The 16,615-nt window shown below is 37.4% G+C and overlaps 1 protein-coding gene across 7 annotated transcripts in view; it reads left to right on the top strand.

Moving 5' to 3' along the window:
• The window catches only part of CACNA2D1 (calcium voltage-gated channel auxiliary subunit alpha2delta 1), a 486,450-nt gene that overhangs the window by 361,696 nt on the left and 108,139 nt on the right, over positions 1–16,615 (top strand). For all 7 annotated transcript variants that reach the window (XM_039472910.2, XM_074379327.1, XM_074379330.1 and 4 more), the window contains exons 8-10: positions 8,763–8,832; positions 11,264–11,314; positions 14,920–15,019. In XM_039472910.2, the coding sequence (XP_039328844.1) occupies positions 8,763–8,832; positions 11,264–11,314; positions 14,920–15,019 (221 nt within the window). The remainder of the gene's footprint in view (positions 1–8,762; positions 8,833–11,263; positions 11,315–14,919; positions 15,020–16,615) is intronic.

Genomic DNA, 16,615 nt, shown 5'->3' with positions numbered 1-16,615 from the left:
ACCATGTATGTGTGTATGGGTTTCTGCCCATTGTTTATCTATAAGAAGTTAGGAAGGCTGGGCAAGGTGGCTCATGCCTGTAATCCCAGCACTTCAGGAGACCGAGGTGAGCAGATCATGAGGTCAGGAGATCGAGCCCATCCTGGCCAACATGGTGAAACCCTATTTCTACTAAAAATACAAAAATTAGCTGGACATGGTTATATGCCTGTAATCCCAGCTACTCAGGAGGCTGAGGCAGGAGAATTTCTTGAACCAGGGAGCTGGAGGTTGCAGTGAGCTGAGATCATGCCACTGTACTCCAACCTGGTGACAAAGCCAGACTCTGTCTCAAAAAAAAAGAAGTGAGGGAAAACTTTTGGAAATATTATAGTGCAAATATAAAAAAGTCACTCCCCAACCAATACAGTGATACCATCTGGATATCATCTGAATATCCTGAATTTTGAGTCTCTCTGCCCAGAAACAGAATTATAATTCAAAATTATTTGATTATATCAATGAAATTAAGTCTGGGCAAAGAAGAAAAGACAAGGAAGAAACAAGGAAGAACTCCTGTTTCTGAAGAAACTGAAATATCCTGAGGATTCTAATACCAGTAAGAGAAGATTTTTCTCTGGAGGAACTCACAGGCGAAAGAAAAGGAAACACATTAAAATATAATGCAAAGAAAGAACTAGTAAAATTATTTCAAAATGATGTAGAGGGCCAGACACGGTGGCTCATGCCTGTAATCCCAGCATTTTGGGAGGTCAGGGCGTGAGGATCGCCTGAGGTTTTGAGTTTGAGACCAGCCTGGCCAATATAGTAAAACCTCATCTCTACTAAAAATACAAAAATTAGCCAGGCATGGTGGCAGACGCCTGTAATCCCAGCTATTCAAGAGGCTGAGGCAGGAGAATTGCTTGAACCCTGGAAGAAAAGGTTGCAGTGAGCTGAGATTGCACCATTGCACTCAAGCCTGGGCAACAGAGTAAGACTCTTCTGAAAAAAATAAACAAGTAGTAAAAGTAATGTGGGGTAGAGTTAGATTTTCAGCTGTCTGGTGAGTTACACAAGCTGGCACCGTGCAGTTACTTAATGGCATCTGGCTCTTTTATCATGACATTCAGACCATCCAGAGGTTCTAACTCAATCTGTGTCTCCAGTTTTATCTCTTAATGTACAGTTCAAACTTCATTGTTTACTCCTGTATTACATTTTATCCCCTTTTAATTTTTTAGTTTTATTTTCTATTCTATACAGCTGCCTTTTTGTTTTCATGTCTCTATGTGCCTAGTTCCTAGAGCCCATCTCTGGTCATATGCATCTTAATCATCATTCAAAATAAAATGCAGGTCCAGCATGGGGGGGCTCATGCCTATAATCCCAGCCCTTCGGGAGGCCGAGGCAGGTGGATCACCTGAGGTCAGGAGTTTGATCAGCCTGGTCAACGTGGTGAAACCCTATCTCTACTAAAAATACAAAAATTAGTTGGGTGTGGTTGTGGGTACCTGTAATCCCAGCTACTCAGTAGGCTGAGGCAGGAGAATCACCTGAACCCGGGAGGTAGAGGTTGCAGTTAGCCAAGATCATGCCACTGCCCTCCAGCCTGGGCAACAACAGTCATATGAAGACTTTCCCAAAAGCAGTCTTTCTTTATTTTGTTCTCTCAGATAATTTTGTTTTTATATATATTCTAATAGATATCGAATTTTACCTTCTTCCAGAATGTATTTTGCATATGCTCTTTTAAAAACCATTGCAGCGTATGCAAGTGAGAGGTAATTTATTACATGTTTGTATGCCTCATATCACCTAACACAGTTCCTTGCATATAGTGGATAATAGGTATTCATTAAGCTGGATAAACAAGTCAAGATCATAAGTACTAGAATTGAAAGAGAGTTTTAGAGTGGAGTTTTAGAGAATCAGTTTCTAAATAAAAATGAAACAAGGAGAACAAGCAGTTGGCAAATGTTAAGGAACACAGAGTTACTGTTTTCTAGGGCCCTGTCTGCCATCTCACCCATCCTGCTCTCTCATCTGTGTCAGTGTTCTCTATGAGGTTTCTGAGGGTAGTATCATGAAGTCCGTGTTTAGATTCCTAGAAAGTTTTATTGTAACACCAGCCTGCATCAGGGAGATGGAGTCAGATGGGGAAAAAGCATCCAGTTCAAGCCTTAGTCACAGGAACAAGCTTTCAAGTGGTTAACATCTAAGCATATCTTATAAAAACCTTTTATTTTAAAAAATCTGTAATCTATAAGTAGTTCCAGTGACTCAGCCATACTGTTTCAAGTATCTGTAAATGGAGTGCTTATTTTGTGCCAGCTGTGGTTCTAAGTGTTTATGTGTAAAATTCATTAAGTCTTAGCTGTAATCCTAGTAAGTGGCATCATTAGTCCCATTTTACTGAAAAAAGGTGAAAGAATTTACCCAAATTCATGCACCCAGTGAAAAATCCAGGTAGACTGGTTCCCCAGTTCATGATTTTAAGTTCTCCGCTAGGTTAGATCCAACCAGAGAAAACAATGTCAAAATGACAAGAAAATAGAGTCTTCATATTAACATTTACTCACGTGGAATGATTGCTTTCCAGTCTTAGCTTCTGCCTGTGAAGCTCCTTAATGGTTCTAAGCCATAAAGCTTTAGACATTCAGCAGCTGAAAATTTCATCTGGAAATGATTGTTACTTTTCAAAAGTAACTGGTTACTTGGGACCAGTTACTTGGGAATCACTGAAAGTATTATATAGCAATAAGCAGTTTCCTGGGGACCAATTAATACTCTCCTAAAATATGTGGCAATGAGAACAATACAGTGAAGCAGATTTTTAAGTTTTTGTTTTTATTTTTATTATTTTTTATTTTTGTGGACACATAGCAAGTATATAATTTTGATACAGGCATATAATGTGTAATAATCATGTCAGGGTTAGTGGGGTATTCATCACCTCACATGTTCATCAGTTCTTTGTGTTACGAAAATTCCAATTGTACTCCGTCAGTTATTCGAAACACCCCGTGAAGATTTTGCCTCCTATGCATTCTCATAGCTTTAATACTTGACCCAGATGGGCATGATTGAGAAAAGTCCTGACCTGTACTCAGTTACTTAATAATCAATATCACAAAAGAAACATTTAAAAAATACTCTCAGGTAAAATCCTACCGAACAGATAAACCAGTGCGTAGGGTAACCCTGGTCCATAATGTCCAGCAACTGAGGTTTCAGCTGTCTGCCATTCCTTAGGTTGTTGTCCTCATCTGTCTGACTAACATAGGCTCAGTACCACCATAGAACTTTTGAGGCCTAAGAAGACAGGAAAATTAGTAGAAGGCAACAAGAGTGATTGAAGGGTCATGCATATATCACTTTTGGTCACACCCTATCTACTAGAATTTGATCACATGGCCACATCATGGCAAAAGATACAGAAGTATAGTTTCTGGCAGGGCAGTTCTGAGGACTCTTACTATAAGGAAGAAGGAGGAAATGCGTAGTGAAGCCCTAGTATAGTCCATTATTCCGGCATTTGAAATATCTGTGCTTACCATTTTTCCCCACGTGTAGAACACGCTCAGCAAATCCCCATAGGTGACTCAAAGTCCCAACAAGTGAGTAGAATTCAGGATCTCTGGGTCCCATGCAGTCCTCTCCATCAGGCAGGATGTTTTCTAATTTGACTACCTGTAATGCAGCATGACACCAGTTATTTTTTCTACCCTATTCCCATTGCTGCCTAAATATATAATATACATTGATCATATCTGCTGTGTAATTATGATTAAAAACTCCCGTCTGTAAAATGAGAGTGAGAAATACAGAACAGTCACGGACCCGTTCACCCCATTCCATTCTATCAGGCAAGAAATACGGAGATATCCTACTTTTGTGTAAAGTTACGTTTCTTGGTTAGCCCTTCCCGTTGTTTCTGGTAGTGTTCTGTGGGAGTAACTCTCTGTTTTAAAACACTTGGTGACACATCTGAAGGGGTGTGCTTGGGGCTAAACAGCTTTTATAAAATGTGGTTACTGGTGCAGGTTTAGAGCCCCAAAGTTGCTTTAGGGTTCAATTACAACATTTCTGCAGACTAGGTTTGTGGTTTCTTTAGTTACACAGACATCAACAACAATGCCCAGATGGCTTCTAGTTGTTTTTTTCACCAGTAAATTTCTTGTGCAAGCAACCGCAGTCCTAAAATTTAGTCTGGAAGTAATTCTTAATACTGGTATGTTTTATTTATTTCCTAGGCTCTAAATTTAGCTTATCCTCATCTCTGTCATCTACATCAGGCATCCCCAAACTTTTTACACAGGGGGCCAGTTCACTGTCCCTCAGACCGTTGGAGGGCCGCCACATACTGTGCTCCTCTCACTGACCACCAATGAAAGAGGTGCCCCTTCCTGAAGTGCCATGGGGGGCCGGATAAATGGCCTCAGGGAGCCACATGTGGCCCGCGGGCCGTAGTTTGGGGACGCCTGATCTACATGGTAGATTACTTGAAGACATTGCTGAGTACAGAAAATTTGATGTTGTAATAGGATATTACTCATTTTAAAATTGTACATTTTTACCTGTGACCAGGGTTGCTAGCTCTCCACCAAAGTTCTGTCTTCTCATTCCATTGGGAAATTTTCTTTTAAAAAAGACTGCCCAGCCAGGGACTATGTTTCTCACACCTCCTTTTGGTCTGTGTAGAACCATGTGACAAATTCATGCCAATAGCAAATGAGCGAAAGTGTTCGGTGACACTTCCAGCCTGAGATTGTTAGGACTCGAGTGTGCCTTCTCCACGCTTCCTCCCTCCGTCTAGCAGCTGCAAGCCCAGTGTCCTGGATGCCCTTAGAAGCCACGCGCTGAAGGAGGCGAAAGCTCTACCAGCTTTAAGGCTCTGCATAACTGCCTGGAGCAGAATCTATTGCGTGCACTACCACCCTCCACACCCGGCACAACAAAACCTGTTCTTTGAGTTAGAAGTACTTTACTAAGATACAAAAGATTTCAGATTTTTCATTAAGGCTCGGTATCACCATGACTAACGTAGAATCTTGTCCCTGTATTTCAAGTATTTCCCAGGTTAAAAGTTTTACTGGGGAGCAGATAACTCAAAATCTGAAAAGGCTAGCTATTTGCTTTCCCAGATTTTTTGGCACCTTGGTGTGGGTATAATCCACATTCTTTTAATGACAGTCATCTACCCTGAACTTGGTTATTGGAGCCCTGGTGCAAATCAGGGAGAGTAGAGAATCCATTCTGGGATGATAGTAATTGAGCAACACTCAAATTTCTGGAAACTTTTTGAGCTATGCAGTACACATTTATGTAAAGTGATTTTGGCTTGGAAATAGTCTCAGTTGATTATCTTGGCTTGTGCTTCAGAGCCGTGACTAATACTCTATAGGAGATGATTGAGACAAGCCTCAAATAATGGCCCACCAATTAGATCTAGGCAAAGGACCAGGAGTGACTTTTAAAGGCATTGTTGAGTGTATGAAATTTACTTTTTAAAATTTTCATGAGACTAAAACTGTGAAGTTTTTAGAATTAGAGAAATACATTTGAGCTTGTTAATTGGGAAATGCAATTAGCTGTCATCTGATGTTTCTACCAAGAGAATCCGTCCTCAATGCATCATTATTTTCTTTATTCTTTCCTAGCAGCTGAAATAAAAAAACGAGTACTTTGCTATTATTTTTAGATCATATTAAACAGAAAAATGGCTCTAAAATCTGTGTACTTTCTCAAGAATATTTTCTTATCACATATCAGTATTGTGAGTTAATGTACAAGTAAATACCTGCTTAAATCAACAATTTGATAACTGCCGTAACACATTCTATGTAGCATGTGAACTAGATGGTAGACCAGTAGATTTAATAAAGCACACCCCAGCAGTTCATTTTGGATCAGGGGAAAACATTTCTGTAAATGATTATTATCACCTTGAATGATGGCAATCAAAAAGGAGATGCCAACATTGTGTGCTGTCACTTTCAGTTTTTTCTTCTGCCATCCCCAAATCTTTCTGGAACCGAAAAGGTCATCTAAAATGATCAACATTAAACTTTTTACAGGGACTTTAGGACCTTTCATTCCCTCTCTAAACATGTAGCTTTCACTGTGCATGGTTATGAAACTGATTATTTTAGGGAATTACAGTGGATGGTTATTACCCATTTTATTCTTTGATCGTCCATAATTCTGGTCCTTTATAAGGAATGACATGGGATTTTACAACAAGGGAATTACTAATATCACAGAAGAAATGATAGAGTTAAATTTTACTATAACATCTTAATTTCCTTTAATCAAAGGATACTACCTAAGAGTAAATATCTCAGAAAACTTCTAAGAAAAGAGTATTAATAGTTTAAAATATATACTACCTAAGATTATAAACAATATTAAAACATAGTTTGGCTCATACTGTAAAGCCTTTTCACTTTTTTTCTTTCTTTAAAGAAAGATATACATTTTATTGAACGTAATAATATAGTTAATTTCAATTAGCAATGGTAGTGAAAATAAAAATCCTAGATGAATGTGATCAGAAAACAATTCAAAAATCCAGTTGAAACATAGCTTTCGAATTCCAGTTTCATTAAGTTTTCTTATCAGGTTCATTGCCGACCACTTTTAACTCAGGATTGCTGCTGTCATATTGGCAGTGGTAACTAATCCCTTCCCTCATCTACCCCATACATTTGTGTCAGTCTTGGTCTGATCAGGAGAGAGAAAAAATACAATATTTTGAACCAGAAATGTTTTACTTTTTAATAAATTATCTACAACATTGGAGTAATGAGGGATTGGCTAGAAGTACAGAGAACTCTAAAGGATATATGAATACCAGATATAATATTATATAATCTAATATGTAATAACAGCTGCTTCCAGGGTTGAAATAGAGTGCCCAAAGCAGAGCTCCTAACCCCCCAGTTCCCCTAGGCAGAAGTTCACACCCTCTTGTAGAGGGTATAGTCATGGCCCACCAAGGTGGAGAAGACACTGTGATACCACACTGATAGGATTTGCTGGAAATTTACGCCTGAGGTTCCAGGTCTTTCCTTGTAAGCTCTTCACTACGAAAATACCTGAGGGAGGGGCGGGGCTTGAGTGGTACACGTGACAGAATTAGAGCTCGAACCGGGTGAAGTTGGCCATGTTGCAGGAGTGGGCAACCTGGGGAAATTGCAGCACTGTAGGAACTGAGATCTGGAGAATAGACAGCCAGTGCAGGAGACTGACACCAGGCAGCAGCACACGCTGCAAGAGCCTGTGAGCAAACAACCCAGAATGAGGAAGCAAAACCCTTTTTCTCATTCAGTGTCTGTCTGGTTTCATTTGCAGGCAGACCTTGAAATTGTGCCATCTGATAAAGGAAAAGTATTTAAAGGGCCCAGATCCATTTTCGTAGAGCAAGGTAGAAGGGTCCATTTGGAAGTGAGAGGTGGTAAATGTACAATCAGCATAACATGGTACTGAAAGTAGGATGCAATTTCTATAGTTTTATATTACTAAGACCCTATCTTGGATAGTCAGATATTATGGAGGAATAATGAAAGTGACCTGATATGTCTACCAGAATGCCTTTTACTTAATTCTAACACTACCACATTGTCTGTAAATGCAAGTTGAACAAATTGCAGTAAATTCGCCATTTCAGTTACACTGACTGTGTCAGTAATGATTGTTGGGAGAGTGCTATATTTAAACTTACTACTTCACATAAATGTAATTAGTCATTTAAAATGAATAAATCATTGTTTATTACTAATAATGTAGCTACTAATAAGAAAAAAATTTCACAGTCAAGGAAGTGCTTAGTTGTATATAGTTTTTGACATATCCTAACTGGCCAAATTAGTTGGCTAATAAGCCTGACTGTCAGTAAAGTTCTTCATAATTTCTATAGTTTCTCAAAAAATAAATAGCAAAATTGATTGTGGAACATAAGTCATATGAATTGGGAATTTGCTCAGGAGTCATATGTTTAAACATGTTCAAGGACAGGGACTTCTTCAACATAAAATTATCATCCAGTTCTTCAGCATTGTTTTTTTCATTAGGTCTAAGGTGTGCATGCATGTAAAGCTTTGTAAACTATTTTAATTAAAGTACTTATCAATTAGAATAAAGTTAATTGCATTTAAAAATCAATACAACTAGATGAAGTTTTTTTCTGATTATTGCAAAATGATAAGGGCTGTGAAAGTCATACATTATTGTTGAATCTGCTTGAATTACTTCATATCATTACTTAAAACAGCTTTTTATGGAGTTTTAATTACAGTGGACCTTTTAATATAATTTTATCATGGACTGGGTAAAATTATGTTATTATATAAAAATGCAAGAAAAACAGCTGTCTTATGTAGACCTAGAGACTATGGCATTGAACAAAAATATAAGGAGAAAATAACTGAAAGCACAATTTTCATTAGTGGCACTTAAGTTTTCTGTTAGGAAAAAGTTATAACCTCTGGACACCTACTAAAACCTATTAAGTTAGCACCCAGAAAACCTGTATGTGTAAATTTATTTCTGAAATAACACGTAAAAAGAGAATTGACTGTCACTGATTTCCTTTTGTACTGCTGTGTTTTCCATGTTAAAGGAATATATTATCAGGGCTTAAAAATGGTATCTCCCATTTGAACATTGAAGTATATAAGTGAAATTACATATCTGTTGCATTTTGTGATTTTTTTTAACAGAAAGTTTTACCTAATATTTTGATTTAATATCTCTCTCTCTGTGTGTCTCTCTTTTTTTAGCTTCACCATGGGTTGATAATAGTAGAACTCCAAACAAGATTGACCTTTATGATGTACGCAGAAGACCATGGTAGGAATTTTTATCTAGCTATGAAAAGATAAAATAGACAAAGAAGATACATATTTTCTAAAAAGTTGGAAGGAATCTTTTTACTATTAGGATGACTGTTACCTAGTTACTGAAAGTGTTCTGACTTTTAAAAATAGGTAGATGTAGGTAAAGGTAAATGAAAATAATGAGTTCAAGTGGGTAATGCTAATTAATAAAGTTGAACCCATTAATCACATTAATTTCAAATGGACTACTTTAAGTTTTATATTCAGTCTCAGTACTATATCTCTTAGCTGGTGGGGATTTCTATTGCAGGGCTCCCAGTTTGCTTGCAGTAGAGCTGTAACAGAGAGATGAAATAGAGTAGGAGATAATTTGCCTCTGGCAGTGAACTAATGAGAACTAGCCCCAAGGTAAAAGGTGCCCCTTGTTATATTCATATAGCTTACCTTTTATTTTTTTCCAAAATGAAGTTTTATTTGTTCCTCATTACTGAAGCAACTCGTTCTCCTAACATAAAACTGGAAAAATACCAATAATCTATCATTGAACCTACTGGAAAACAACTATTCATTTTTAGGTTTTTAAAAAAGCTTAATTGTATCTGATTTGCTTTTTAAAAATTTACTGTGTGGATTTTAAGAAATGAATTTACATTATATACAATATAGTGCCTTGTACCCCACACTTTTCATATCAATAACTTTGAGTATATATTCATTAGAAAAGATACATACCATCATTTGAACGAAGACTGTATGGTAACTTATTTATGAAATCCCCTGTTACTGGACATTTAGGTTATTTTTAACGTTTTGCCAGGGTTCAGACAAATTCCAAGAAGCATAATGTTTGATTCCAAAGTCATGTATTTAAAGGCTTTTAGAGGCCCTTTTAAATATCCCAGTAGCAATTTATGTCAACAGCAACCATGTTTAACAGTGACAGTTATTATTAATGTACATATTCTTCCTGTGGAGCCATGGGATTGTTGAGTGGAGGTAAAAACTAGTATTAATCATCTTGTTTGGATTCAGGAATTGGTTGTTTTGAAGGAGACTTAGAAGCTAGGTGCCCATCGGTAGTGGCAGACATGTTCTGTCTTTCCCATTGAGTGGCACACCTGGACCAGCATTAAGATGCTAGGCATCAACCAGGTTTGCAGTCCGTGAAAATACACCTGCAACTCTGCTACTTGACCTTCTTCTCAGCAGGTTATAAACTCTAACTGCTTACTCAACACATAGTCCTGCGTATTGTCTGAAAACTAATTGGAAAGTTAACTGGCAGCCTCCTGAGAAGTTAGGTTTACAGTGATGACTTCAGAGATAAGTAAAAAATTGAGTTCGGGTACAGCCCTTTTTTTTTTTTTTTTTTTTTTTTTTTTTTAATTGGGAGAAGTCAGGCCCCATCCAGTCTGTGCCCTGGCAACGTTAGTGAGCTTTTTGGGTCAGTCATACACAATCAAGTTGCTCTGTCTCCACAATCACTGAACCATCTGCGTAAAACTCTTCTAGAGTCTCTTTAGAATGCAGAGATTCTGATTCCACAGAGGTGAATTTGGGAAGTAACATTCTGAACTATTCTCCAGGTGATTCTTAAACACTATAAAGTTTGAGAGCCATTGAAATTCTTGGTGATAACATCATATATTGCCTAATTTCAGTCTCTTTATTGGCCAGTTATATTTATTTTTGTTGATACAGCTTTTTTATGTCCTAAACAGCTTACCTATTTTTTGTGTTTAATTTTTACATTTAAAAATATGACAATCTGTTATTCATTAAAGTGACTTTTAAACCTGTGGTCAACAATTGGAGTTTAGGATAATTGTTTTTCCAGGAAGAATGTTTTTCTCAACATTAAAATACATTTCTTCATCTTTTGTTAAAAATATCTAAGAATGAGCCGGGCGCGGTGGCTCAGGCCTGTAATCCCAGCACTTTGGGAGGCTGAGGCGGGTGGGTCATGAGGTCGAGAGATCGAGACCATCCTGGTCAACATGGTGAAACCCCGTCTCTACTAAAAATACAAAAAATTAGCTGGGCATGGTGGCGCGTGCCTGTGATCCCAGCTACTCAGGAGGCTGAGGCAGGAGAATTGCCTGAACCCAGGAGGCGGAGGTTGTGGTGAGCCGAGATCGAGCCATTGCACTCCAGCCTGGGTAACAAGAGCGAAACAACGTCTCAAAAAAAAAAAAAAGAAAAGAAAATCTAAGAATGTTAAATATTATATTTCTGGTGTCTCTAATGTTATATTGGATATTGCTTTTATCAACCTGACGTTAAATGATATGAATAGAAGACCATTGTCTACTTAGATAGAATAGAAGTGAGTCTTTGCTTAAGAAAAACAAACCTTATCTCAGAGATCAGTAAATATCAATTTGACAAATATCAGTGTTTGATATTTTGGGAGAGAAAAGCATTTATTATGATATTTGTTTCAGGTACATCCAAGGAGCTGCATCTCCTAAAGACATGCTTATTCTGGTTGATGTGTGAGTAGTTAAACACTATATATTTATATATTGAGAATATAGGAGGATTTGTAGATTGTAGATAACAGTAGTATGTTGGAACTAAGAAATGTTTGATAGATTAAAAAAGAAAGAAAAATTACGATGACTTTTATATTCAGACAATGAAGCCATATTAAGACAATAACAAAAATTATTTAAAATGAAAAGAATCTGTGTGGGTATTAATATTATATGTTATATAATATAAAATACATTAAATAAGTCAATATTGGAACTTGGTCGGGCATGGTAGCATCACACCTGTAGTTCCAACTACTTGGGAGGCTAATGTGGGAGGATTGCTTGAGCCCAGGAGATCAAGGCTGGAGTGAGCCAAGTTCCTGCCACTGTATTCCAGTCTGGGTGACAGAGAGAGACACTGTCTCAACAAAAACAAAATTAGGACTTTTAAAAGTGAAATGGTGATATGCAGAAAATAATTCCTTGAGTTTTTGTATTAGTCAGTGTGTTTATTTGCTGTAGTGCTTCAATTCAAGATACATGTATATGTGTGCATGTGTACACTTCTAATAGGGTTGAAGATGCAGAGGTAGAAAGTGAAAAGATGACATCCTGCTATGGACATTTACTTTTGTAAATAGCAATAATCAAGGAATTAAAATAAATATGAACTGTAAATGCTTAGGTTGCTCATGCTTTTCCCCAGGAGAAAAATTGCTCATGCTTCTCCCTGAGAGAAAGAAAAAAATTCTTTGTCTCATTGGAAGAAACAAAATCTAGTAATTTTGGGGCAGCTAAATCTCCTCAGTGTTAACATTTGAATTTTCCGCATTTTGACCTGAAGTAAACCAATTTAATTTAGTTGTCCAAACCATTATAACCCAGCCTGAGAAAGAGAAGATAAATGAATTCAACAAATCTAATTTAAATGTTAATTCTTATTTTATTTGTTAAGATGTATTTAAGCCTCGTGTTGCTTTAATTAAATTATCACGGATCTTATATGCTAATCCTTAATCATCTTCTTAGGTATAAATCAATATATTAATGCAATATATTATAATCCTGCTGGATATATAATAATGTCCAGAAATAATTTTTCATTTCAAAATCTATAGAAGCCAAATTTATATCCCAAGATTGAAAATGTATATGAGATTGAAATACTATTTTTAAAAATTATTTCAACAGAAATGTATTGAGGTATTTCTATATACAGTGTAGTAACGTAGAAACAAAGATGATTAAGACATAGTTCCTGAGACCAGACGTGGTTACTCACATTTGTGATCCCATCACTTGGGAGGCTGAGGCAGATGGATGGCTTAAGCCCAGGAGTAGGAGAACAGTCTGAGCAACAAAGCAATCTCATTTCTACAACAAATAAAAAAGAAAAACCAGCGGGGCATGGTGGCACACACCTGTAGTTCCAGCTACATTTAGGAGGCTAAGGTGAGAGGATTGCCTGGGGCCAGGAGGTGTGGGGGCTACAGTAAGTCCTGTTCATGCCCTGCACTCCAACCTGGGCAACAGAGTGAAACCTTGTCTCCAAAAAGAAAAAAAAGAAAAAAAAAAAGACATAATACCTGATGTCAAAGATAATTCAAATATATTAGGTATACTAGACCTTAACAAATAAAAATAATTGTAGAAATTAATAGATACAAAGTATGACATAGCACTAAAGGAATCCATAAGAGATAGCAATTTGATTTAATGTGGCAGGAAAGCATTAAGGAGATAAAATTGGGATTGAATCCTCATTGAATCCTTATATTCTAAAAGGCAAGCATGGGAGGGGAGACGAAAGAGAGTGGAATTTCAGGTGGAAGAATTGTCAGAGGTGAAGCTGCGCAGATAAATCTGGGGACCTGTATGGAGGAGGTAGAGGACTGAAACTGCCTTTACAACGTTATGACAGTGAGAGAAATCTGACATGGCTAACTCCATCTTGTTTCTGGCCTTGCAAGCTGGTTGGCGGCTCATTCCTGGGTGTGGGCCAAACTAACTTCAGGGAAAATTTTAGTTTATAGTTTAAATGATAATAGCACTTCCCTAAAACTAAATTGCCCTTGTAAAACTGATGAAAGGCTACCAAATTAGGAGGATGAGAGAAACATGAATTCTACTAAGCTGTAGATGTAGTTAAATACTAGCCATTATTCTGGAGGTCACAAGATTGGCAACTTCCCCAATTATTCCTGTAAATGACATCACTATTCCAGAACCTCAGATGGGGCTTTTGAGATATCTTTTTAGGCTTTTGCAGTTCTGACTATCAATGGTCCCATGGGGACTGTTGACTCAACCAGTCCTGTGGCTCCCACCCGGAAGCGGACTCAGCATAAGAGGGCTATTTTCCATATCCCTGAGATTTCGTCTCCAACGAATTAGCAGCAGACATACCCTAACCCCCTGCCCACCAAACTGTGTTTGAAAAATGCCTGACCTCCCTCAGAGCCTTTGGTGAGATTGATTTGAGTAATAACACCGTCTCCTGTGTGCTGTGTCTGGTCCTGCATCAATTAAACTCTCTCTTTACTGCAATGCCATGGTCTTTGTTAGTGCAGCAGGCAGGAAGAACGTGTTGGGTGGTTCTACTGAGTAATTGGGTAATCTATTGAGATTGCTGGATATTTAGGAGGTATCTATGAGCTGTTAAAAGTATTAGGTCAGGACATGTTTCACAAATTCTCACCTATAGCATGTGAAGGAAACTAATTGCTGGATGGAGCAGCTGTTACTCTAGCTCAGCATCTTCATATAATGAAGTGTGAGCCACAGAGGAGTGAGGATGGAGAGGGGACCACAGCCTTGGACTACTGTTAAGTGGAATGAATAAGGGAGTTTGCTGGAATGCATAGAGAGGTTGAGAGGGAAGAACAAATTGGATGACTGAGACATAAACTGTTTGGTACCAAGAACCAAATAAATAGGAATGAAAAATATGTTTGGAAGTAATTTGTCATTTTGGACATTGAGTCGTAGTGGTTCAGCAGGTGGCTCAAATGCTAAAACCAGGAAAGCGTTGGGAGCTGTAGTGTAGAAGTGGGAGTTAGTTACCTAGAGTTCAGCCAGCCCTGCGCTTAGGTGAAGTCACCAAGTGTCATGGAATACGTAGAGAAAAGAAAAATGAAGACTAAATCCTAGAGGATATTAGGATGCAGAACAAGGCATTTTCTTTGCAAATCTGTTGTCATAATCGTTATGCAGATTTATAATTATTGGTTTAATCGAGTCAAACAGTGGGCTCCCTGGAGCAATGACTGTCTATTAATCTCTCCACTCTTTTCTAACTTGGCTAACAGAACTGGTATGTAATAGACGTTCCTGAATGAGTAACTATACCATCAGTATCCATGCTTTTTAAAAATTGTCATTTGTAATTTTGATAATGTCAGTTAGAAATGTATACATACTGATATTGGGAGTAAAGAAAGGCCGAGATTCTTAGAATTTCCACTTCTATCAAAAAAATCTCACTTGTCTACTGAGATATTCAAGAGCAAAATTATTTTAAAAATATATAAAATTTAAGATCAGTGCATAATTATCTTTCTTTATGATGTTATTGATTAAATAAATGATGAGTAACATATATGGACCCATTTGTCTATTTATAGGAGTGGAAGTGTTAGTGGATTGACACTTAAACTGATCCGAACATCTGTCTCTGAAATGTTAGAAACCCTCTCAGATGATGATTTCGTGAATGTAGCTTCAGTAAGTATAAGACAACTGCATTTTCCTGAATTAAATCTGCAATTTGTACCTTCTCTTGACTTTAGGTACTTTATATATATATATATATATATACATATTTTTTTTTTTTTTTTAAATTTTACTTTAAGTTCTGGGGTACATGTGCAGACCTTGCAGGATTGTTACATAGGTATACACATGCCATGGTGGTTTGCTGCCTCCATCCCCCCATCACCTACATTAGGTATTTCTCCTATGTTATCCCTCCCCGATCTCCCCATCTCCCATTATCCTTCCCCTCGGCCCCTACCTCCCAACAGACCCTAGTGTATGATGTTTCCCTCCCTGTGTTCATGTGTTCTCACTGTTCAACACCCACTTATGAGTGAGAACATGCGGTGTTTGGTTCTCTGTTCTCTGTCAGTTTGCTGAGCATGATGGTTTCCAGCTTCATCCATGTCCCTGCAAAGGACATGAACTCATCCTTTTTTATGGCTGCATAGTATTCCTTGGTGTATATGTGCCACATTTTCTTTATCCAGTCTATCGTTGATGGGCATTTGGGTTGGTTCCAAGTATTTGCTATTGTAAACAGGGCTGCAATGAACATACGTGTGCATGTGTCTTTATAATAGAATGATTTATAATCTTTGGGTATATACCCAGTAATAGTATTGCTGGGTCAAATGATATTTCTATTTCTAGATCCTTGAGGAATCAGCACATTGTCTTCCACAATGGTTGAACTAATTTACACTTCCACCAACAGTGTAAAAGCATTCCTATTTTTCCACATCTTCTCCAGCATCTGTCTCCAGATTTTTTAATGATTGCCATTCTAACTAGCATGAGATGGTATCTCAATGTGGTTTTGATTTGCATTTCTCTGATAACCAGTGATGATGAGCATTTATGTTTGTTGGCTGCATAAATGTCTACTTTTGAAAAGTGTCTGTCCATATCCTTTGCCCAGTTTTTGATGAGGTTTTTTTCTTCTTGTATATTTGTTTTAGTTCTTTGTAGATTCTGAATGTTAGCTCTTTGTCAGATGGGTAGCTTGCAAAATTTTTTTTTCATTCTCTTGGTTGCCAGGTCACTCTAATGATTGTTTCTTTTGCTGTGCAGAAGCTCTTCATTAGATCCTATTTGTCTATTTTGGCTTTTGTTGCCATTGCTTTTGCTATTTTAGTCGTGAAGTCCTTGCCTGTGCCTGCCTCCTGAATGGTATTACCTATGTTTTCTTATGGAGTTTTTATGATGTTAGGTCTTATGTTTAAATCTTTAATCCATCTGGAGTTAATTTTTCTATAAGGTATAAGGAAGGGGTACAGTTTCAGCTTTCTGCACATGGCTAGCCAGTTTTCCCAACACCATTTATTAAACAGGGAATCCTTTCCCCATTGCTTGTTTTTATATTTTTATCTTATGTAGACTGAGACATTTCTGATGTATTATGAAACTATCTTATTGACAGTTCTATCTTAGTGACTGATCCTCTTACAATTCTATGCTAAGATTCTTTTTGAGTTTCTAAGAATTTACCCCTGGGTAAAGTAATTGAAGTAATGAATATAAATAAAAAGCATTCACATATCCTCCTTCACTCAGAGGAGCTTA

This window comes from Saimiri boliviensis, chromosome 10 (genome assembly GCF_048565385.1).
Source record: "Saimiri boliviensis isolate mSaiBol1 chromosome 10, mSaiBol1.pri, whole genome shotgun sequence".
Lineage (NCBI taxonomy): Eukaryota > Metazoa > Chordata > Mammalia > Primates > Cebidae > Saimiri > Saimiri boliviensis.
This window is presented reverse-complemented; position numbering and strand designations above follow the sequence as displayed.